The sequence below is a fragment of the Ranitomeya imitator genome, chromosome 2, assembly GCF_032444005.1.
Source record: "Ranitomeya imitator isolate aRanImi1 chromosome 2, aRanImi1.pri, whole genome shotgun sequence".
Lineage (NCBI taxonomy): Eukaryota > Metazoa > Chordata > Amphibia > Anura > Dendrobatidae > Ranitomeya > Ranitomeya imitator.
This window is the reverse complement of record NC_091283.1, coordinates 623,692,898-623,716,971: the sequence shown is the minus strand read 5'-3', so window position 1 is coordinate 623,716,971 and position 24,074 is coordinate 623,692,898. Positions and strand designations below refer to the sequence as shown.

The 24,074-nt window shown below is 44.5% G+C and overlaps 1 protein-coding gene across 2 annotated transcripts in view; it reads right to left on the bottom strand.

Annotated features, from left to right (window-relative positions):
• LOC138667636 (uncharacterized) overlaps positions 1-21,552 on the bottom strand; it is a 60,170-nt gene extending 38,618 nt beyond the window's left edge. The window contains exons 1-5 of one of the 2 annotated variants that reach the window (XM_069755762.1): positions 21,414-21,552; positions 21,038-21,128; positions 17,483-17,523; positions 2,696-2,828; positions 2,253-2,423 (exon numbers count right to left, since the gene is read on the bottom strand). In XM_069755762.1, coding sequence (XP_069611863.1) covers positions 2,253-2,423; positions 2,696-2,828; positions 17,483-17,523; positions 21,038-21,106 — 414 coding nt within the window. In that variant the 5' untranslated portion in view covers positions 21,107-21,128; positions 21,414-21,552. The remainder of the gene's footprint in view (positions 1-2,252; positions 2,424-2,695; positions 2,829-17,482; positions 17,524-21,037; positions 21,129-21,413) is intronic. The other variant, XM_069755763.1, reaches the window with a different exon arrangement.
• Between the last annotated feature and the right edge of the window lie 2,522 nt (positions 21,553-24,074).

Below are 24,074 nucleotides of genomic sequence, written 5' to 3'. Positions count from 1 at the left end.
TGTCCCTTTCTCAGGTCTATGATTAAAAAGATCATCAGAAAGGTCTTTGTACTATCCCCTCATATATTTATACATTAAAATAAGATCACCCCTTAGTCTTCGTTTTTCCAAACTAAATAGCCCCAAGTGTAATAACCTATCTTGGTATTGCAGACCCCCCAGTCCTCTAATAACCTTGGTCGCTCTTCTCTGCAACCCGCTCTAGTTCAGCTATGTCTTTCTTATACACCGGAGACCACAACTGTGCACAGTATTCTAAGTGTGGTCGAACAAGTGAAATTATGGTAAAATTATGTTCTCCTCATGAGCATATATGCCTCTTTTAATGCATCCCATTATTTTATGCCTTTGTAGCAGCTGCCTGACACTGGCCACTGAATATGAGTTTGTCATCCACCCATACACCCAGGTCTTTTTCATTGACGGTTTTGCCCAGAGTTTTAGAATTAAGCACATATTTATACATCTTATTACTTCTACCCAAGTGCATGACCTTACATTTATCCCCATTAAAGCTCACTTGCCATTTATCAGCCCAAGCTTCAAGTTTACGTAAATCATCCTGTAGTATAAAATTGTCCTCCTCCGTATTGATTACCCTGCAGAGTTTAGTGTCATCTGCAAATATTGAAATTCTACTCTGAATGCCCCCTACAAGGTCATTAATAAATATGTTAAACAGAAGAGGGCCTAATACTGATCCCTGTGGTACCCCACTGCTAACCGCGACCCAGTCAGAGTGTGCTCTATTAATAACCACCAGGGCCGGACTGGCATCGGGCAGTTTTGGCAAATGCCAGAACGGCCGGTCCCTGTAGTGGGCTGCTCGATCTTTTTCCCCCCTTCATGCTGTCAGCTCCTGCAGTCAGAAGCGATCGACCTGCTCTATTAAATTACTGCCGCCACACAGGATGAAGTTTGCCGCTGCCCTCTGATGTCCTGATCACCAGCTGCAGTGAGGTAACTGAGACAGGCAGGGGGGAGGGGGAGCGCGCTCTGCTCTTCTGTGCTGCTCCGACTCTGCCACTTGCACTCACTTAGGCTACGTTCACATTAGCGTTTCCCGACGCAGCGTCGGGAAACGCTGCGGCGACGCATGCGTCATGCGTCCCTATATTTAACATGGGGGGCGCATGTACATGCGTTGTGCTGCGTTTTGCGACGCATGCATTTTTTTGGCCGCAAGCGTGGGGCGCAGAAAACGCAGCAAGTTGCATTTTTTTTGCGTCCCAATTTCGGCAAAAAAGGACGCATGCGTCGCAAAACGCAGCATTTTAGCATGCGTTTTGTTGCATTTTTGTTTGCGTTGTGCGGTGCGTCGCCGACGCAGCCCCGCACAACGCAAATGTGAACGTAGCCTTACTGCTGTTTGTTATCACACATCAGACCGGCCGCCCACTTCCTCCTGTCCAGCGTGGTGGCAGGGACAAAAGAGATTTAGGAGCTGCTGATAACGAGTATCCTGAGCAGAAGCACAGAAAGCCCCGGAGTTTTACCAAGGAGAAAAGAAGCTGTTGAAAGGCAGCATTAATAGAATTAAGAAGAAAAAAAAAGCTGTGTCCACTCTGCTCCCACACCACTAAGGCTATGTTTCCACAGTCGGTATTAGCAGCGCTTTGAATACGGCTCCGTCCTAAGTGCTGCCGGCTTCTGTGCGTGAGGTGATTCCGCCTGTGTTCATAGATCCGTGCGGAATCACCGCAATCTATACATTGGACACCCTACACTGCAGTCCCCACTCACCTCACAGCCTTCTCCTCCACCACCAGCTCGGATACGGAGCCTGTGACACATCTCGTCAGCCTCCTAGTGAAGCCAACTCGGTCCAGCGGGGGGAGGGGGACAAGCATCGCCTCTGCTGCCCCGACCCAGCAATCTCACCGCTATCTCCCCCCTCAGCCACTCTGCAAAGTCCCGGCCTCAAAATCAGTCCAGAATGTCCCGCACTCCGCCAGCGGAACCAAGCGCCTCTGATGTCACAGGTCCCGGAACGTAACAGTCCCTCCTTTAGCTGCAGTTCTGTCTATGACTCAAGATTTGACCATTATACTCTATTATATGACAACCTTTGTGATTGACCTGATTTCTATGCACCAGCATTTCTGCTCATTATATGAGCATATATGAGTAGTCCTGCAGTAGTATTAATAAAAATAATATTAATTTTATTTCTATAGCGCCAACATATTCCGCAGCATCATTCTATAAAATAGGAAATAAGGATGTAGTATTACAGAAAGGAGCACACTTACATATTCCAGGAAAATGGAGTACGGAGTGTAATACGGGAGGTGGGTGTTGTACTCATTGAAAGCTTTTGGTAGTTTTTTTCTAAATTGGTCAATCTTCTCCTCAGGAAGGAATTCATTAGGTTTGATTGGTGGGATGCTAATATGTCCAAAAAAGAAGATGGAATGTAGGAACTGGTGGGAGAAATGGATAAATAAGTGGTACAGCAAGTGTGCATTGTATGCCTTCACACATAGTCTATAAAATTCATTTAAAGTAGAAAGTATTGCCAGTACCAACCAATCAAATCACAGATTTCACCAAAAGTTGGAATCTTATTGGTTGTTATAGATGGCACTTCTACTTTTACCAACCATATTATTTTATACATGATTATATTAAGATGAGGTTTAGTATTTTTGTAACCATTAATATTTCCCCAAATTCCTAATATTATTACACGTACCCGTTCGATATAGTGATGCGTAACTTCCTCACTGGCCTTCTCCTTCTGCAGCCGCCTCATAAAGGTCTTAATGAAGAGGTTTCCGCTTGTCACTAAGTTTTCTCTTTGTTTTTCTCTATTCCTTATCCGTTTTCTGGAGGAGAAAAGCCATATTGTAGATTACACTGACTTGATCTCTTCTTTCCAGTATCACAACTGGTGAATACCATGCTGAACCCCTCCTTAAAGGGATTGTTCCTGTTCAAAAACTTGTGTATAAGCCTCAATAGATTAAAAAAAAAATCTGAGTATTAATTATCCTCCCCCTGGTTCAGCATTGATGTCACTTTAACAGCCCTGCAGCCAATCAGTGAGCTCAGCAGCTTGTGCCATTACACACAACAGAGACCAAGGCAGTGACGGACAGGATCCTGAACCCAAGGAGGGTTTTTGTTTTTACAACTACCAAAGCTTAGACCCAAAATTTTCTGAATAGTGGCAACCCCTTTAATAGCTTTAACTAGGTTTTTTAGTTTCAGTAAATAAATCCTATTCATTGTAAAGGGATAAGCTGCTCAACCATCAAACTGCAATGCTCTGTGTCTTGACACCATTTAATCACATGTGAAACAAGCAATTGTAAGTACAGAGTGCTTTATAATATGGTGCTAGCAATGTATTAAGAGGATAAAAACTTTGATGCGAGGAGAGCTTCTGTAATGACTGCTGGGACACGCACTGATTAGCAAAATGTGAAATTTATATCCCCAATGGGGCACTTTTTTGTCTGACTCCCAGAGTGGAGTATTCGTTCACTATGGGACTGTTTGGAAAAATATACAGTCTATATCTATCTATATGTCAGTGAGACATATATATATATATATATATATATATATATATATTTACTAGATGGTGGCCCGATTCTAACGCATTGGGTATTCTAGAATATGCACCCCCACATAGTATATTGCACAGCCCACGTAGTATATTGCACAGCCAGGTAGTATATTGCCCAGTCACGTACTATATTGCCCAGCCACGTGGTATATTGCCCAGCCACGTAGTATATTGCCCAGCCACGTAGTATATTGCACATCCACATAGTATATTGCACAGCCCACGTAGTATATTGCCCAGTGACATAGTATATTGCCCAGCCACGTACTATATTGCCCAGCCACGTAGTATGTTGCCCAGCGACGTAGTATATTGCCCAGCCACATAGTATATTGCCCAGCCACGTAGTATATTGCCCAGTCACGTAGTGTGAAGGAACATATTAAGAAAGATTCTCCATTTTTTGCTTTTCGACTCCATTTTGTTGTTTTGATATAAATTTTGTTACTAGGGTAAAGTTTACAGCTGTTATGAGACCTTGATTGTTGCAATCTGAACAGAACATAAGACTGAGGGTGTATTGTTCTACGAGATTTTGACGTACAGACTGTTCCTGCATTCTTATAGGTTAAGAACTGTGAGCGTGCTGATTGGTTGAAGTATAATTTCTATGACTATGAAAAGTCATACACAATAAACGGGGGCCAGAGATCTGCTTGATGCCCCCCAAACAGAGACATTCGTCTCCGTCTGGTCATTTTCAGTTGCCGGCAACACCCTGTAGATTAATTTGGAAGTCACTGAGTTAACCGTGGAGGATCACTTTAGATCCTCCCTCGACAGTAGTATATTGCCCAGTCACGTAGTATATTGCCCAGCCACATAGTATATTGCCCAGTTACGTAATATATTGCCCAGTGACATAGTATACAGCACAGACACGTAGTATATTGCACAGAGACGTAGTATATTGCCTAGCCACGTAGTATATTGGCCAGTCACGTAGTATATTGCCCAGCTACGTAGCATATTGCCCTGCAACGTATGTCACAGGTTAAAAAATAAACATACTCACCTTCCGAGGGAGCCGTTGTAGTCATGTCGCCTGTGTGCGGTGCACTCGGCAGCTTCCGGTCCCAGAGTTGGTAGCGCAGGACCCATGATGACGTCGCGGTCACATGACCGTGATGTCATGGCAGGTCCTTCTCGCGCAGGCACGCAGGACCTGTGATGAGGTCAAGGTCACATGACCGTGACGTCATGGCAGGTCCTTGTCGCATACCATCCTTGCCACCGGAACCTGCCGCTTGCATGGAGCGGTTACCGGAGCGTCGCGAGGAGCGGGAAAGGCGGCGGAAGGTGAGTATATAATGATTTGTTTTTTTTATTATTTTTAACATTAGATCTTTTTACTAGGGTTGAGCGAAACGGATCAGACAAAATAAAAAATCGCCGACTTTCGGCAAAGTCAGGTTTCGTGAAACCCGACCCGATCCTAGTGTGGGATCGGCCATGAGGTCGGCGATCTTCGTGCCAAAATCGCGTTTCGTATGACGCTTTCAGCGCCATTTTTCAGCCAATGAAGGAGGATGCAGAGTGTGGGCAGCGTGATGACATAGGTCTCGATCCCCACCATCTTAGAGAAGGGCATGACAGTGATTGGCTTGCTTTCTGCGGCGTCACAGGGGCTATAAAGGGGCGTGCACGCCGACCGCCATCTTACTTCTGCTGATCGTAGCATAGGGAGAGGTTGCCGCAGCTTCATCAGAAGAAGGGATATAGTTAGGGAGGGAAGATTAACCCCCAAACTGCTTGTGCTGTAGCGATTTCCACTGTCCAACACCACCATTGTTTTGCAGGGACAGTGGAGGCTAGATTTTTGTGCATCAGCTCTGTAGCTTATTAGGCTGCATTATAAGGCTCCCTGATAGCTGCATTGCTGTTTGTACGCCGTTGTGCAAACCAACTGCTTTTTTAAAAGCAAAAATCCTGCTCCTTTCTGCACAGTTACCTACTTTATTTGTCCACACTTTTGTGTGCAGCAGTCCTTTTTATTGCTGCCATACTTTTCCTGAGATCATTGTAGGGAGATTGAAATTGTACTACAGTCCTTGAATTTTTTCATATATCTTCCAGCCACTTTCTGCCACTTACATTGTGTTGTTGTATAAACTGGGCGTGATTTTTTTTTAAGTCTCCCAAAAAAAGTGAGATTCAAATTCTCACAAAGTGGATATACTTCATTCCTGTTTGTTTGTCGTATGTCAGCCAGCCACTTTCTGCCACTTACATTGCGTTGTTATATACAATGGGCCTGAGTTTTGGTTCAGTCTCCCCCCAAAAAAAGTGAGATTTAAATTCTCAACGAGTTTATATACACCTTCTACCTTGTTTTACAGTACCATATAATGGTTGTTATTTTGGTTGGATTTTCCATTAAAAAATGAGGAAGTCTGGTGGAAGAGCCTTTGGACGGTGGTTGCCAGCTGGTACTGATGGTGGTGGTGGTGGTGCATCTGGTAGTAGTGGCAAAAGCACAATAGCACCTAAGGCTGGAGGTGTTGAGTCAGCGTCATCGTCTGGCTACACAAGGCGTCGAAGGCTCCCTTATCTGGGAGCAGGAAAACAGCTTTTAAAGCCGGAGCAGCAGGAAAAAGCTTTGGCTTTCTTTGCTGACTCAGCCTCTAGCTCTTTAGCCTCCTCTTCTGAAAGTTCCAAATGTAAAAGCAGTGAGTCGTCAGTGGATGTTCCCGGTCATGAACAAGATGTTTCCTTGTGTCCTTCACCCAAACCAGAAGTGAAGGATGCGTCAGGCGACACTACAGGTTACTCCATGGAGCTCTTTACAAATACCGTACCTGGGTTAGAAAGGGAAATTGTTAACTGCCCATTACAAGATGAATCGGACATGGAGTGCACAGATGCACAGCCACAGCTAGATTATTATGCTGTTCCATTGACTCAGATCACTAAATTGCCCTCGCAGTGTACTGAGCCAGAATCTGACCCTGATGAGACTATGGTGCCCAGTCCCGAACGTTATAGCACCTTACACGGTGACACAGAGAAAGGTGCACATGACATTGAAGAGGAGGTGATAGATGACCCAGTTGTTGGCCCAGATTGGCAGCCATTGAGGGAAGAGGGTGCCGCTGGCAGTAGCTCAGAAGCGGAGGAGGATGATCCGCAGCAGCCATCTACATCGCAACAGCTGTCATCTGGCAGGCCCGTATCAGGTCAAAAACGTTTGTCATAAAAAAAACAGTTTTAGGACAGCGTGGCCATCTGGTGAAAGTAGCACAGCGTGCAATGTCTGAAAAGGTATTCCATAGTAGGAAGAGTGTAGTGTGGCAATTTTTAACCAAGATCCAAATGATCAGTCAAAATTTATCTGTAAGAAATGCTCAAAGACCTTTAGCAGAGGGAAGAATCTTCAAAATTTAAATACAACGTGGATGCTTAGACATTTAACCAGCATGCACTTGCAAGCCTGGACTAACTACCAAATGGCCCGTACCGCTGGTGCACCTGCTCAGAATGAAGGTAGTCAGCAACGCTACATTGCTTCCCTCACTGTAAGCCCACCGGTTAGGACACCACCAGCAGCAAATGTGGAGGTATCGTCGCAAGGCCAAAAGCAGTCAGGGAATCAAAAGGTTTTTGGTAGAAAACACTGTATGTAGGCCAACATCAAGAATACCATCACCAACCCACTCTCAATCCACCATGTCCACCACCCTCACCGCAAGTTCCACCATATGCAGCTCTCCAGTCCGGCTCACCTCATTAGGAAAAGAAAGTACTCATCCTCTCATCCACGTACACAGGGTTTGAACGCCCACATTGCTAGACTAATCTCGTTAGAAATGATGCCCTACCGGTTGGTTGAAAGCAAAGCTTTCAAGGACCTGATAGCCTACGCAGTACCACGCTATGACCTACCCAGTCAACACTTCTTTGCAAGAAAAGCCATCCCAGCCCTCCACCAGCATGTCAAAGACCGTATTGTCCATGCACTGAGGCAATCAGTCAGTGGAAAGGTGCACCTCACAACAGATGCATGGACCAGTAGGCATGGCCAGGGACGTTACGTGTCCATCACGGCGCACTGGGTTAATGTGGTGGATGCAGGGTCCACAGGGGACAGCCATAGTGGAACAGTTCTGCCTAGCCCACGGTCTAGGAAACAGTTGGCTGTAGGAGTTCGCTACCCCTCCTCCTCCTCCAGAAGCGAAAGCTCATCCACAGAGTGCAGTCGCACGACCACTCCATCCGCAGCTGCCAGTGTTGCACATGAGGTGTCCCATTATCGAACAGCTAGTGGTAAGGGTCAACAGGCTGTGCTACAAATGAAGTGTTTGGGCGATAACAGACACACCATGAAAGTACTTGCCGAGTACTTGCAGCAACAAGCTCAGTCATGGCTGGGCAGTGTACATCTTGAGGCAGGTGAGGTAGTCAGTGATAACGGAAGGAATTTTATGGCTGCCATAGCCCTTTCAGAAGTTAAACACATACCTTGCTTGGCTCACACCTTGGACCTGGTGGTGCAGTGCTTCCTCAAAAATTATCCTGAGTTACCTGCCCTGCTCCTGAAGGTGCGAAGACTTTGCTTGCACGTCCGCGGTCGCCTGTACACTCCAGCCGTATGCTGAACCATCAGTGATCGCTGAATCTTCCCCAGCACCGCCTAATAATCGACGTTGCAACAAGGTGGAACGCCACACTGCACATGGTTCAGAGGCTGTGCGAACAGAGGAGTGCTGTAATTAATTTGTGGGAAGATACACATACACGGGCAGGCACTTGGATGGCAGACATGGAGTTGTCTGGTGTGCAGTGGTCGAAGCTACAAGACCTCTGTCAAGTCCTTCAGTGTTTTGAGGAATGCACACGGCTGGTAAGTGCAGACGACGCCATCATAAGCATGAGCATCCCACTAATGCGTCTGCTGATGCAAAGTTTGACGCACATTAAGGAGCTGGCATCTGCAGCTGAGGAGGAGGAAAGCCTTGATGACAGTCAGCCATTGTCTACTGAGGTAACTCTCCTGGACGAGGTGGCGGATGAAGAGGAGGAGGAGGATGATGGGGATGAATATTTATGGGAGGAGGATGCTTCTCAGGGGGCAATAGAAACTGTTGGCGTTGCAAGGTCAGGTACAGGGTTTTTGCGGGACACAAGTGATGTTGATTTGCAAGAAAGTGCTCCTCAACCCAGCACAAGCAGTGAATTGACACCTGGAACATTGGCCCACATGGCTGAGTATGCCTTGCGTATCCTAAAAAGGGACCCCCGCATTATCAAAATGATGACCGATGACAATTACTGGTTGGCCTGCCTCCTGGATCCACGATATAAAGGAAAATTACAAAACATCATGCCACACGAGAACCTTGAGCAAATATTGGCTACCAAACAAGCAACTCTTGTAGACCGTTTGGTTCAGGCATTCCCAGCACACAACGGTGGTGATGGTTCTCACACGAGCTGTAGGGGGCAACATGGCAGAGGTGTTAGAGGTGCACAAATGCGAAGTGGCGTTGGACAGAGGGGTTTTATGACCAGGTTGTTGTAGTGATTTCGCAATGACCGCTGACACGACAGGTACTGCTGCATCGATTCAAAGTGACAGGAGACAGCATTTGTCCAGTATGGTTACGAACTACTTTTCCTCCCTTATCGATGTTCTCCCTCACAGGTCATTCCCCTTTGATTACTGGGCATCTAAAATAGACACCTGGCCTGAATTGGCAGAATATGCATTACAGGAGCTCGCTTGCCCTGCTTTTAGTGTGCTATCAGAAAGAGTCTTCAGTGCTACTGGTTCAATACTGACCGAAAAAAGGACACGTCTGGCAACCCAGAATGTTGATGATCTAACCTTCATTAAAATGAACCAATCATGGATTTCAAATTATTTTGCCCCGCCTTCCCCTGCTGACACGTAGCTTGCCTGAAAAAATTCTTGTTTTTGGCCTCCTCTTACTGATTTCTCCAATTCCTCCATTTGCAGCTGCAGAATGTCCACCATAGGCCATTTTTATACCTCCCTAAATGGGCTGACTCCCCCCCACAGGGCCGGGGTCACCACCTGGCGCAAGCACCCTTGCGAGTGCTGTTTGCCTGGACAGATGGGTGCGCCCACTCGTGGGTGCGCCCACTCTTGGGCAACGGCACTGGCACAGGGTCCCTCATAGTACAATGAAGTGTCTCTGATGGTGGTGGTGCACAACCAACGTCAGACACACCGTCGTAATATGAGGGGCCCTTTGCCAGTACCGCCGCCCACGAGAGAGTGTTCCCCCCAGCTCGAACAGTGCTCTACCACTTGCAATACTTACCTCTCCCTGCTCCACCACTGTGTAGTGTGTTCTGTTAAATCCTTCAATGGCACTGCCTATACAAATGTGTTAAAATGATACATGATAGTTAAAATATACAGGGGCCCTGGCCTCCATTTAGACCAGTTAATACTTTGCGCCTACTACCACTGTCTGCTACTCAGCAGAGGAGCCCACCCCTGTACCACATGTACCCCCTATGCCAGAGGAGCCCACCCCCTATGCCACATGTTTATCAACTATTTATTGGCAGACATTTAGCCTACTTTATCATTTGGGCCTACCAACTGTGTCTGCCACTCATTACAGTTGTCCTCCACTGAACAAACCAATGCCGCCTGTTTAGTCATGTTACCAATTTTGAACTGCATTTAGCCTACTTTATCATTTGGGCCTATATCTGTTTCTTCCTCATCCTGCCCATTGCCCAGCTAGATGAGTCTGCTGGTACATTGACTCAAAATGCCAGAAGGTGCAGATGAAAGTGCAGGTTCCTTCATCAGGTGGGGGGGCATACTCGTTGGCACTGGCACAGGGCCCCTCATAGTACGCAAAAGTATCTCTGGCAGTGGGAGGCGCCACATGCCATCAAACACACTGCCGTACTATGAGGGGCCCTGTGCCAGTGCCAACGAGTGGCCCCCCCTGCTTGCTCAGGATCACAGCACTTGCAAAGTTGAAATACTTACCTCTCCCTGCTCCACCGCCGTGACGTATTCCGCGTTTCCTGGGCCCACGAAAATCTTGAGCCAGCCTTACCCCCCCACAACTTTAGCCAAATGACCCCCGGTTTTCAATGCCTAACTATTATTATAAAGTAAATTAAGATTGACAAGCTTAATTAATAAGAATGGATGTTTTTGGCATTAAAATGGGCACTGTAGGTGTTTTCCTGTCCTCCACTCACTGCCGACTTTGATTCCCCATTGCCTTGCATTGGGTTTCGTGTTTCAGTTGGCCCCCGACTTTTCGCAATAATCGGCCGATTTCACCCGACCCGACTTTTGGCAAAGTCGGGTTTCACGAAACCCGACCCGATCCTAAAAAGGTAAAAGTCGCTTAACTCTACTTTTTACTATTGATGCTGCATAGGCAGCATGAATAGTAAAAAGTTGGGGACACACAGGGTTAATAGCAGCGGTAACGGAGTGCGTTACCCGCGGCATAACGCGGTCCGTAACCGTCGGCATTAATCCTGTGTGAGCAGTGACTGGAGGGGAGTATGGAGCGGGCACCGGGCAGTGACTGCGGGGAGTAAGGAGCGGCTTTTGCCATCTCCTTCTAAAACCAGACAGGATATGAGACATGGTTTACATACAGTAAACCATTCCACATCCCTTATTTTTTACATATTCCTCATTAATAATGTTACAAGTGTATGTGTGTAAAATTTGGGGGCTCTAGCTGTTAAAATAAAGGGTTAAATCACGGAAAAAAACGGTGTGGGCTCCCGTGCAATTTTCTCCGCCAGAGTGGGAAAGCCAGTGACTGAGGGCAGATATTAATAGCCTAAAGAGGGACCATGGCTATAGGACCCCCCTGGCTAAAAACATCTGCCCCCAGCCACCCCAGAAAAGGGTAAGGCGCAATTGCAGCAAGGATGCCGATTTCCAGGAGGGGGCGTGGGAACTTACTACCTGTTTGTCTGATAGAGGGTATCCACGTAAGGTTATATCGAGGGCCTTTCAACATTCCCAGAACAGCAATAGATACAGTCTTTTACAGCCAAGAGTAAGTGGGGACATCTCCTCAACCAACCTAATAACGGTATATAACAACCAGTGGCAGGACATTTATAAAATCTTAGGAAAACATTGGGACATTCTATTAAACGAGCTGAAACTCAGACCCCATCTGTCTGAAAGACCTAGGATCATTGCTAGGAGGGCTAGGAATTTAAAAGATCATCTTACCGCCAGCCACTTTATGAGACCAACTGTCAAAACAGGAACAGGGAGCCGTATTAAGGGATCTTTCCCCTGCGGAACTTGCAACGTATGTCCATTCATGATTGCCACTGATACTCTTCTCCTTCCAGTCTTCCCGGAAAAGATTGAAACAAAACTGTATGCCAACTGTCGATCCAGGAATGTAGTCTATTTGTTGATTTGCCCTTGCCCAAAAATATATGTTGGACAGACCAGCCAAGAGGTCAGAAGAAGGATCCAGCAACACATATCGAACATCGGCAAGGTAAAAGGAGACAAAGAAATAGGTAAGCCTATTTCATCTGTTGCATCCCATTTCTTGGAGCACCACGATGGTAGACACTGTAACTCACGGGTTATGATTGTAGATCAGGTCGTGGGTAGTATACGTGGTGGCGATCAAACTAAGGAACTCCTCCGACGTGAGTCACGCTTGATTTTCAATTTAAGGAGCACATCCCCAAATGGCCTCAATGAGGAGCTTCTATTTTCTGTTTTTTATGGTTAGTCGCAGTGCAGCCCCTTATCAGACTGGTCCCATTGTCTATGTTTTTTTTTTTTTTTAATCTGTCTTTGATTGCTTATATGCATCTGTATGTGTTTTGCTTTTTCATAGAGTCTTGCACTACGTATCGTTTGCTGAAATTGAAGAAAGACTTCTTTATAGTGGCCACCAGGATGAAATGTTCTGTCACATTCACCAGGCATTATTCTACTACTGTAGGCATTAAGGTACCGTCACACTAGACGATATCGCTAGCGATCCGTGACGTTGCAGCGTCCTGGCTAGCGATATCGTCCAGTGTGACACGCAGCAGCGATCAGGCCCCTGCTGTGATGTCGCTGGTCGGGGAAGAAAGTCCAGAACTTTGTTTCGTCGCTGGACTCCCCGCAGACATCGCTGAATCGGCCTGTGTGACGCCGATTCAGCGATGTCTTCGCTGGTAACCAGGGTAAACATCGGGTAACTAAGCGCAGGGCCGCGCTTAGTAACCCGATGTTTACCCTGGTTACCAGCGTAAAAAAACAAACACTACATACTCACCACTGTGGCTGTGCTCTGCTTTCACTTTACGGCCAGCAGTCAGTGCAGGAAGCAGACGGCAAGGGACAGACAGCTGAATGTAAGTATGTACTGTTTGTTTTTTTACGCTGGTAACCAGGGTAAACATCGGGTTACTAAGCGCGCCCTGCGCTTAGTTACCCGATGTTTACCCTGGTTACCGGGGCCCTCGGGATCGTTGGTCGCTGGAGAGCTGTCTGTGTGACAGCTCTCCAGCGACCAAACAGCGACGCTGCAGCGATCCGGATCGTTGTCGGTATCGCTGCAGCGTCGCTAAGTGTGACGGTACCTTTATTCTACCATTCTTATCCTTCCTTTGTGGCCAAATTGTTCTGATTGTTTACAAACTGCTTTGACTGTGTATGTTCTATGGACCGTTTACATTATCGGCGCCGCGTAGAATTTTGTCCACCTCATTATCCAACATTCAGCACCATATGACTCTCCCCCATGCCCTTATTATATATTTTTTTCATCACAGTACCATATTGAATGTTCAATTGGACCGCTCTGTATCTTGGCTCCTCCGTTTTTTTCGAAGGTGGAGTATCATGCACAAAAAGAACGAAGAAATCATCTATGTGGACTCTATGTCTAGGGTTCTCCCTTTGTATGCTATACATCTTCAAATTGTATTTATACATAAAATTAAAAATCACATGTACACATTGACTTTGTGATATTCCTTAATTATAGCAGTTGTTTGTTTTGGGGTTTTTTTTGTGTGTTTTTGTCCTATTGTCACTACTCCCCCTATGTGTTGTTTCTGTTGTGTCATTTCCCCAGTCCATTGTTTTGTGTTTGTCCTTCACTGTTGGTTACTGTGTATTGTTTTTCATGTGTTAATTGTGGCTTTTATGTTTTTTTGTGTTTTTTGTGTTTTTTTTGGGGATTGTTGTTCTGTATGCTTTTGTCTTTTTGGTTTGCAGTTTGCTTATGTATACACTTCAATACCTGACATGTTATGTTTGGTCTGTGGTCCTTTTTAATTATAGTGGTCAATATGTGGCTACATCCACAACTGGCTACTTATCTGGTATAGTTTGTATTTTTTGGGACAATTGTATCTATTATCCTTTACATGGGCTATACTGCGGTTCACTGTGTATGTTTTTCTTGATGCGCTGCTTTGCTTTGCTTCCTGTGGCATTTGCGCTATTGGCTCTAAGTTTTTTTTATATTTCCCTAGCCTGTGCACAGTGCGCATGCCTGGCTCCTTTGCCCTGCGCGCGTGTGCGGTTACTCTCAGCGCGTCACAGTATGCGCATGCGCCGTACCAATTCCTTCATTTTCATCCAACTTTATCACCTTCCGCCGGCCTGGAACATGGACAAGATGGCCGCGGCTTTGCATCACTCCATGCGCCCGACCGGCGGCGGCGGCCCACGCAGGTGATCGTTCTCCGTAATTATCGTGAGTATGTATATATATCCGCTGCACATGTAGCACTTTATGCTATCTCTCCCTGAAGAAGCCGCTTTTTCTTGCGGCGATACGCGTTGGATCCTATCTTACACCACCTGTCCCCTACTACTAATGCCGACTTCGTTCTCTAAGCCTCCGGACCATGGAAGCTAGGATATGTTAATATAAGGCTGGGGCACTTTCTCACTATAGCCATCATCTATCTGCATCTTTATGTACTTTCACTGCATTTCCTTGTCAGTATCTGTGCATTTCCTTGTCAGTATTTAAGTGGTACTCTTTTTTACAAAATTCATATGGTACTGTGATTTGGTGACAAAAATGCTCCTCATTTTTTGGTGCAGATATAGATCAATAACGAGTACTTTTTGAGCCATCTTTGGAATTTTTTGTTCATTTTACATCATATGTATATATGCATTTCTATATTGAGGGCTTTTGGGGATTTATGGTGTATTTTTCCATGCCCCTATATCAGGGCATGGTTTCTGAATAGTATCTCTTTTTGCATTTTTAAATGTTTTTAATGATCTTTGTGTTGTGTGTCATTTTTTCTACCAATAAAACATTGAATTTTTTATACATGGTGTGAGATGTTCCCATTTGCATGGGCATGATCTTATCTCGATTTTGCTTATGCCTCTCTTTCCACACCCATGGTGAACTCTCCTATTTAATCTGATATGCAGTGCCCTCCTGTTTCTCTATTCAGCCACCCCAGAAAAGGCGCATCTATGAGATGCGCCTTTTCTGGCACTTAGCCTCTCTCTTCCCACTCCCCTGTAGCGGTGGGATATGGGTTAATAAAGGGTTAATGCCACCTTGCTATTGTAAGGTGACATTAAGCCTGGTTAATAATGGAGAGGCATCAATAAGACACCTATCCATTATTAATCCAATAGTAGTAAATGGTTAATAAAACACACACACATTAGGAAAAAAGTATTTTATTGAAAAAAAGACACAGGGTGTTGTAATAGTTTATTATACTCTCAATCCAAATGACGACCCTCGTTCTGTAAAAAAGGAAAAATAAAAAAACAATAATATCCCATACCTTTCCGCCATTACAGTCATGTCCCACACTGTAAATCCATCTGAAGAGGTTAAATAATTTTACAAGCAGGAGCCTGCTAATGCAGCCGCCCCTGCCTGTAAAAACTGGGGAATGAATGGGAAGAAGGGGAACGTAGCGACCTAGACTTGCGAGGCTGCGCCCTCTGCTGGCATAACCTCAGATGAACTCTAGCGTGAGAAAATATTTAGAAAAATTCCCACGCTAGAGTTCATATGAGTTTATACCAGCAGGGGGCGCAGCAACGCAAGTCTAGGTAGCTAGTCTAGTGTATTAAAACACAAGACAAGCCATACATTGGATATCATGACTAAGGGTGTTTGATCACCAGAAACGCGTTGATATCGCATTTTATTCTTTGAAATGGCTGATGTTTTTATCCTCTATTGAACACATTTTCAAGTGAATAAAGACAAGAGTTTTTTCACGATCTCGTTGAGCTGGACTCCTCATTTCTTCCCTGACTTCTCCACGCCTTGACACAGTGGTTCCGTGCTCCGAGTTTCCAAGGATGTCGATAATGGTGAGCTGGACTTTGTTCGATAAGTGTTCAACCCTACGGGTTTGAACAGAGGGGGGGGAATATGTAGTATAGTGACCTATGTTATAGGTAGGGGGCGCTGTATGAGCTTCCCAGAGTGTGCATGGAGGCGTATGGTGGCCATAGGAATGGATGGCAATCGCAGATGTAACTGTGGTGATGAGTCAAATTATTGTGAATGGCCGGTATGTGTGACGCAGAGAATGCCACTCTGCACTGTCAGCCTGAAGTAAGGATGTTCTGGGACCTGTAGTCCTACAAGTGAAGTGTGGTGTTTAGCTAGGGAGGCTGGCAGGGCTAGTTCTGAGAGATGGGAGGGTCAAACTAGCCATACACACTCCCATCTAGGGGAGTGGTTACAACCAAATAATGTGACTGAGGTCTGGTCACATGGGCGCTGAGTGTGGACCTGAATGGTCTGTGCTGGAAGGTCCTGGAGAGCCCATGTGTTGGGAGGGTCGGCTCCCTGAAGAGCACATGGTGAGGGCTCTGGACCTCGCACAGACCAGACTATGGAACGGATGGAGATCCGTGTTGTGCTGACCGGGGTCAGAGAGAGAATGTCTGAAGGATGCCTCTAGTGAAGAGATGTATCCGAGAACCTGTGTGGCACCAACAGGTAACGGATGGAGATCCGTGTTGTACTGACCGGGATCAGAGAGAAAGAAAGAGAGAGACATTGTGTCTGGGGCACCTCTGAGGTGAAGAGGTGTCCAGAAACCCTTGAAGGTTGCCAACGGGTAACGGTATGAAAACCGTATGTTATGCTGATCGGGATCAGTGAGGTACTGTGATAAAGCTGAATATGTACAGACGGAGTTCATGCTGTTGTCAAGTTCCTGAAGATGTTGTTTATGTGGATGTGAAATAAACCTAAGAGACTGTGTTTTGTAAGAAAACCGAGCCTGTATGCGTTATTCCCGTGCCAAGCAAGTGTCCCCCAAGACCCGAAGTAAGGGAAATGCTACAATATATGTATATCTACCTATTCTATGTGTAGACATTTATTTTACCTATTGTAATAAAACCTGTCAGTGTGATTTTACTGTACACCGCACTGAGTTGCTGGCTTTTCTATAGAACACCGGTGCGTATTTCTCGCAAGTCACACTGTTGGTCCGTGTGTAATCCGTATTTTTCTCGCCCCATTGACTTTCATTGGCGTATTTTTTGTGCAATACGCTGACAAACGCAGCATGCTGCGAATTTGTTCGGCCGTAAAATACGGATGCGTAATATACCCCAGATAGAAGTTGCCCAATAGAGAATCATTGGTCCGTGTGCAATGCGTAGTTTTTGCACATCTCATACGTCCGTAAAACTCTCTAGTGTGACGCCGGCCTAACAAGGATAAAAATATGTGGTCATTTGTTTTCACCCGACAACCCCTTTAACCTTTACAAAATGGGCTAGCCTACACTTCCCATATGTCTCAATAAGCCTTGGACACCCACAACCCAGTCGCCAGTTCATAATGTGTTCTTTCTTACTAACTACTGCACATCATTAAAAGTTGACACAATTTAACCCTTTTTTGCTATGATCCTTACTTTTTCCCACTAGTTATAATTATATTTACAAAGAAAACTTACTTTTTCTTCTCCATCTTCTCATTGTCCAAACAGGTATTCTGCTTTGAAGGAGAACAAAGAAGGACAATCACATATAGAACATATGGGCTTGGTTTTACAATATCTAACATAAACTCACGTACATATTTGATCTGGAAAAATTTGTAGTAAGAGTATGGGTAAAACATGGTGTTTCACTGCCTGACAAAGTGGGAACCTTCTCTATGATGTGTATATGCCATAGGATTTTATCTAAACTAAACTGTAGTATCATATAATCTTGTTCAAAGGCTGCCAACCAATTTTGTTGTATTTACTCAATACCCAGTGTGCTGGGCAAACACGACCCATGTGGCGGTATTGGCAGATATTACTGATCCATGATCTAAATGCTATATGTGATCCAAAGAAGCAGGAGGATGAGGAGGCAGTCAGTACCCATACCTCTGAAGAACAACTGCATGGCTCTCATGCAGGACAAGATATACATCAAAAAAGTGCATTGCCCACTAAGAACACTCCAGTAATCAATCAGTAGCCTCTTGAAGGGAGAAAAAGAAGCGCTATTGTGAAGAAGAAAAGAAGAATGGTGGTCATGTGGGATTCCCTATTGAGAGGAACAAAAGCCATTATCTTTCCAACCGGACATCACCTCATGAGAAGTGTGCTGTCTTGCAGGTGCCCAAATGAAATTTGTGTCTGATAGGCTATTAAGACTCTTCAGTGCTACAGACTACTAACTATGTCTACTAATACATGTAGGAACAAATGACACAGCCAAAAAGAACCTAGAAACTATATGCAGAAACTGTGAAGACCTAGGCCAGAAAGCGAAGAAACTTGGAGAGCAGGTTGTCTTCTCATCCATCCTCCCAATGAATGGACATGGAAACAAGGAGATTGAACAATATTCTACAGGTGAACAACTGGCTACGTCGTTGGTGCCATCAGAAACATTTTGGTTTTCTTGACCATGGAATGAGTTACCTGTGTGATGGATACCTTGCTAGAGATGAGTAGCATCTAATGAAAACAGGAAAACACACATTTGGTAGACGCCTTGCTACACTCATCAGGAGAACTTTAAACTAGGGCAATATGGGATGGTAAATATGCAGCCAGGAAAATGTATGCAGCTAATGAATTCTTTTGAGAACCCTGCTATTAGAAGTGGAAATAAAGAACAAACACAACAAATTCTGAATGAAAATAGAGGAGCAAGACAAACCGACTATAAATTAAAATGTGTTTATGCAAAAGCACAGAGAGACAAACAAGGAGAATTGGAACTGCTAACATAGGAATATGATGTAATTGGAATCACTGAAACTTGGTGGGATGATACACATGATTGAAATACAAACTTTGAAGGCTACAACTTATTTGCAAGAAACAGGATTTAAAAGAGGGGAGGAGGAGTTGTACTGTATGTTAGGAAAGCATATTTCTCCACAGAGATCCAAGCTTCAGAGAATGGTAGCTCTGTATAAACTGCTTGGGTACGAATACAAGGAAAAAAGAACAGAAAGGACACTATTGTAGGTGTTCATTATAGGCCGCCTGAACAGACTGAAGATATGGTTGAACTCTTTTTACATCAGATGTTTTTGTTCTCAAAACAGTATGACATAGTGATCATGTAAGATTTTAACTATCCTGATATTTGTTGGGTATCTTTCTTAGGCAAAATTAATGGGTCCAGAAAATTCTTATCTTCTCTCGATGACAACTTTATCTTTCAAAAGGTAGAACAGTGGACAAGAGGATCTGCAATCTTGGACCTAATTCTTACTAACAGGGAGGAAATGGTTGAGCAAGTAAAGGTGGAAGTCCTGCGAAAACTCAGACTCACACTTTTAGGTTGGATTCAAGAAAGGCAAATTTTAATGGACTCAGAAAGAGGGTAGGAAAGGTCCAATGGCTGACAGAGATGTCCAAGAAGGATGTGATATTTTGCTAAATGAAATTCTCACTGCACAATCAGCGTCAACGAGGCGTCATCAGTGATGTTCGATTCAGGGGCTGTGCTTGTCCCTGCTGTGTCCCTCTCTGCGAGCCATGCACTGTGCGACCTGCACAATGACAGTGTTCAGGTTAGTAATAATCAGCCAAGAACAGGGAGGCATCAGAATACCCAGTATGTAGGAGACTACTGACGTCACTAGGGGAAGGGGGGGGGCAAGCGCCAGTCTTCTGCACGCTTAGTATTCTGACATGTCTTTTTTGTTGGCTGATTATTACTAATCTGAGCCAACAATAGAGTGGATACTGTCACTGTGCAGATAGCACAGTGCACAGATCGCACAGTGCACAGCTTGCAGGGAGAGATGAGCACAGCCCTTGAAAATAGTGTCACTGATTTGTTTCAGGGAGGAGTCAGGGGCTGTGACTGTAACCTCTGCCACCTAGTGATTCTTCATTTCAGGCAGGGGTCAGGGGATGTGTCAGTTACCGTAGCCCCTGCCCCCTGCCCTGATCATGCTTCCTTTGAGTATCTCAGGATGCACTGGGATTTCCAAACGTATCATCAAACAGGAAATTAGGAAAAATACAATAGCAGTTAGATAGTGTAGTTAGGGAATGGCAAGGAATTTTTAATACAAGTGTATTAGAAAATAGCTTGTATAATGGCACTAAATACACAGGGATTTAGAATGAAATTTAGTTTGACTTTGGCCTACCCCTTTAAGTAAATGGCTATGATTGATATATTATGGTTTAAATCTGTTCTGCCACTGTTTAAGTAATCCTGAAAAAGTCATTAAAATAATAAGGTTTGCACAGCCGCCACAAGGGAGGGAGATAGTTCTATCAATATTCATACTATTTCTATGAATGAGAGTAACAGAAACACAACTAATAATCATAATAGTCATTCTGATATGTTCAGGGTTCCATTATAACAAAGTGAGACTCTGTTCTTGGCTACATGGACAGCTGCGTTATTAGTCTTTGTCACAGATTCTGTCATTTTTACAAGGACAAATATCCCAACATGCCAGGTAAAATAGCAAGTAACATGACGGAAACCCAATGGAATCCATTATAAACAATGGGGTCCATCGGGTATTGCTGGTGTGAACAGGGCCTGATCCTAGTTCAAAATACAAACCACATCTGAACAATGACTATATCACTATATGAGACAAAACATAATAAACTAAATGTATGCATCGGCACATGAAATGTAAGCTCTGTCTGAGAACAAACCGGATGTTTTACATTCCAGGGGGGTTTTCTCGTATGGTCAAATAAAGCTTAATCATCGCATAATAAAATGTAGTATAGTTTTATAACTTCTTATCGTTTTTCAAAATCTCTGCTTGTGGTCATGGAATGAGAACCTTAATTGTTTACTCCCAGATGAAATACATATTTCCAAGGGTTCATTATACATGGTGTATTGTAAATATAGAAAGTCATGGGAATATTATAATACACAGTGTATGGGCAAAGGTATGTCAAACACCTGATACGCTTGTTGTATAGTTTTTTTCCCCCAATCTTATATATCTATTCTACATTCTATAACTTCAGGCATTTGCCTAATATTTACGTCCCAAAGGCTTAACTCACACTGTCCTGTATGTTCTGATTCGACTCTTCCACGTCCATGGGTTCTGGCTCGGAATCACAGCAGTTCATAGTTGTCAATTACGGGTTATACCTGATGAAGAATGAGCAGCACATTCAGGATAATGATCCTTTATATCAAATGCCAGTCCTTGTATTCCCAGTACAAACAAAATCCACCTTTGCTACAATCACAATCGCATATACAAATGGCCGAACTTATCAATGTGCATATTATTAATCAGATATCTCTATATGTGATTCTTTTTAATGCACGCCCACCCAAAAATTGTTTATGAAGCTTATCTAAAAAAATTTTGGGAAGTCACAATTGACTTTGCCTGGATTATCTAACCTGTTGAGGGTCTGCGAGTCTCACCTTCACTGTAGTCTGCAGGTCTTCGTTTGCCGGTATTCTGTGCAAATCAGAAAATGAATGGACTTAACGTGAAATGGAAACTGATCTTCTAGGAGGAGGGAGGTATTGCACCGTACCAGAAGTTAGACCAGGCTGAAACAGGAAGAGCAAGTGGTATTTACTCACTGAGCCTCCCAACCCTGCATGCCACAGGGCTGATACATGCCATTGATTTGTGTAGGGGATTTACATTTGTAGCATGTAATACACCACCTGCGATACTCTCTAGTAAACAAAAGGGAGTCTCAAACCTAGATACTTGATAAAACAATGAAGTTTTATTAATACAAACATTAAAACATGATACAGAAAAAGGTGCTGGATTGTACCAAAAGAGGGACCATATGTCCTAGGAAACCTACACACTAAACCCAATACGCACTATAGCCATGTACAAACATAATGAACTAGGGAAAAGGATACCATAATAAGGCCCACTGCGCACAGGGGTCTAGCTAGATAATGTGCTGACATAGCCGCCCAAAGGCAATACATTCAGTAGTATGTGCACAAAGAATGCCCCAATAAATCCAGCACAGTGGCACATAGGTATATAAGCATATGTCCCAGATAAACAAAAACCGGCTAGTACATACCGCTATATGGATCGGTGTGGAAGCCCGGACGTCCCTCTGCCCCGACGCGTGTTTCGCACTGCTTCTACGGGAGGCATATAAGCAGTGCGAAACGCGCGTTGGGGCAGAGGGACGTGGCTATAGTGCGTATTGGGTTTAGTGTGTAGTTTTCCTAGGACATATGGTCCCTCTTTTGGTACAATCCAGCACCTTTTTCTGTATCATGTTTTAATGTTTGTATTAATAAAACTTCATTGTTTTATCAAGTATCTAGGTTTGAGACTCCCTTTTGTTTACTAGAGAGTATCTCAGGTGGTGTATTATATGTATGCAGATACTTTGCCCATCTGTATATGGGCTATTATATCTTTGGGGCTATTTTTTGTGATTGGATTTGTAGCATGTAGTAGAACAATTCTAGACTTTTCCATCCTGATATTGCTGGCTACTTATAGTATTTACAGTTAGGTGTCCTAGCAGGGGATCTCAGACTGGCATAAGGGTCAAAAGGCACATTCTTATATGCTTCTTCAGCCAAAGGGGCATGAAAAAATGGCCAGCGTTTCTAATCAGTAGATCAGAATCAGATTGTTCGAGGTCCATTACCAGGCACCCCCACTGATCAGCTGTTATAATGTTACATGCTCTTACAGCGGCCAAATGTAAAGAGTGTAGGAAGCAGAACACCTCTGCTCCAGTCATCAGTATCCTAGTAGGAGACAACCCCTTTAATTGAATTTATCCAAAATTCTGTATAGAACGTTGTTGAAGGGCTTATCCACTACTCAACCCATTCTCAATCACTGTTTCCCCCAAGTAAAATAATAACACCTATACTCACCTCAGGTGCTGGCACCACTGGAACGGCGCCGGTACTGGCTCATCCGGGGCTGACGTGCCATTGTTATGATATCTCACCTCTGCAGCTAATCACCTCTCCCCTCCTTCGGACAAATCAGACATCTGAAGGAAGTGAGAGATCAGTCACAGTTCTCACTTTTTCCAGATGTCAAATACAGTGATGCTACCGCTGATCGGCCTCAGGGATAGCTTGACACATGTTACATCAACCCCGGGAGAGCCAGTGCTGACACCGCTGGAACGGTTATAGATGTTATTATGTTACTTGGGAGAAACAGTGATTGAGAAGGGGTTGTCCAAGTAGTAACCAACCCCTATAAACTGAGTTTGCTTACTGGAATTTTGTATTACCTGACAAATACTGAAAAAATACCCCATCTGTATTTTGTGAGCAGCACTTTTGAAAATAGGAGCATTTACAATAAGTAGAATTTTTTGTTACCTGTGTAATTTATGGTGAAGGAAATATCAGCAAATTAGTCAAACATGTTTAGAAATATACAGGGTGCTGCCATTCATGTAAGTATGGAAGGTTTCATGAGGTCTCTACACTGGATGTGGCAGCAGATACTTTCATTTCCATGAAAGTGAAACTTAGTACAACCTTGTACAAAGCAGCCAGTAGAGGGAGCTGTGTACAAATCCTGGTGGATGACTTGTAATGATTCTGATGCAGGATGGACCGCTGCAGCAGTCACACCCTTCAATGTACCTCAATAAATAAAGTTTTCTTCCTCAGCAGCAAACTGTAACTTTGCTACCTTCTAAAACGGGGTTGCTTTTGGAAATCATGTATAAATTAGTGGCCCTAAGCGATTGGAAATACAGAAGTTATTGGGCAGCGTAGCTACCGAGAGGGTGGAAGGCAGAGGGTGCTGTGGTCCCGAGCTCTGAGGGGCCCACCCAGACCTATTCTACTTTTAACTGTTTCAGCGTGCGCAGAGTGTCGATACAGTTAAACTCTGTGGCAGAGCAGAGAGACATGATTTCCCTGCACTCTCCGTTCTGTAGGCAGTAGTTGCTGCAGTCCTGCTGCCTACAGAACAGGTCCATGGCGGTTCAATGCTGTGATGTCATCACGCCGTGACATGCATGAGTACCGGCGTGATGTCACCGCGTTCGTCTTCTGTGACCTGCCACTGTCTGCTGCTGGACTCGCTGGGGTAAGGTGTGTATGTGATGTTTA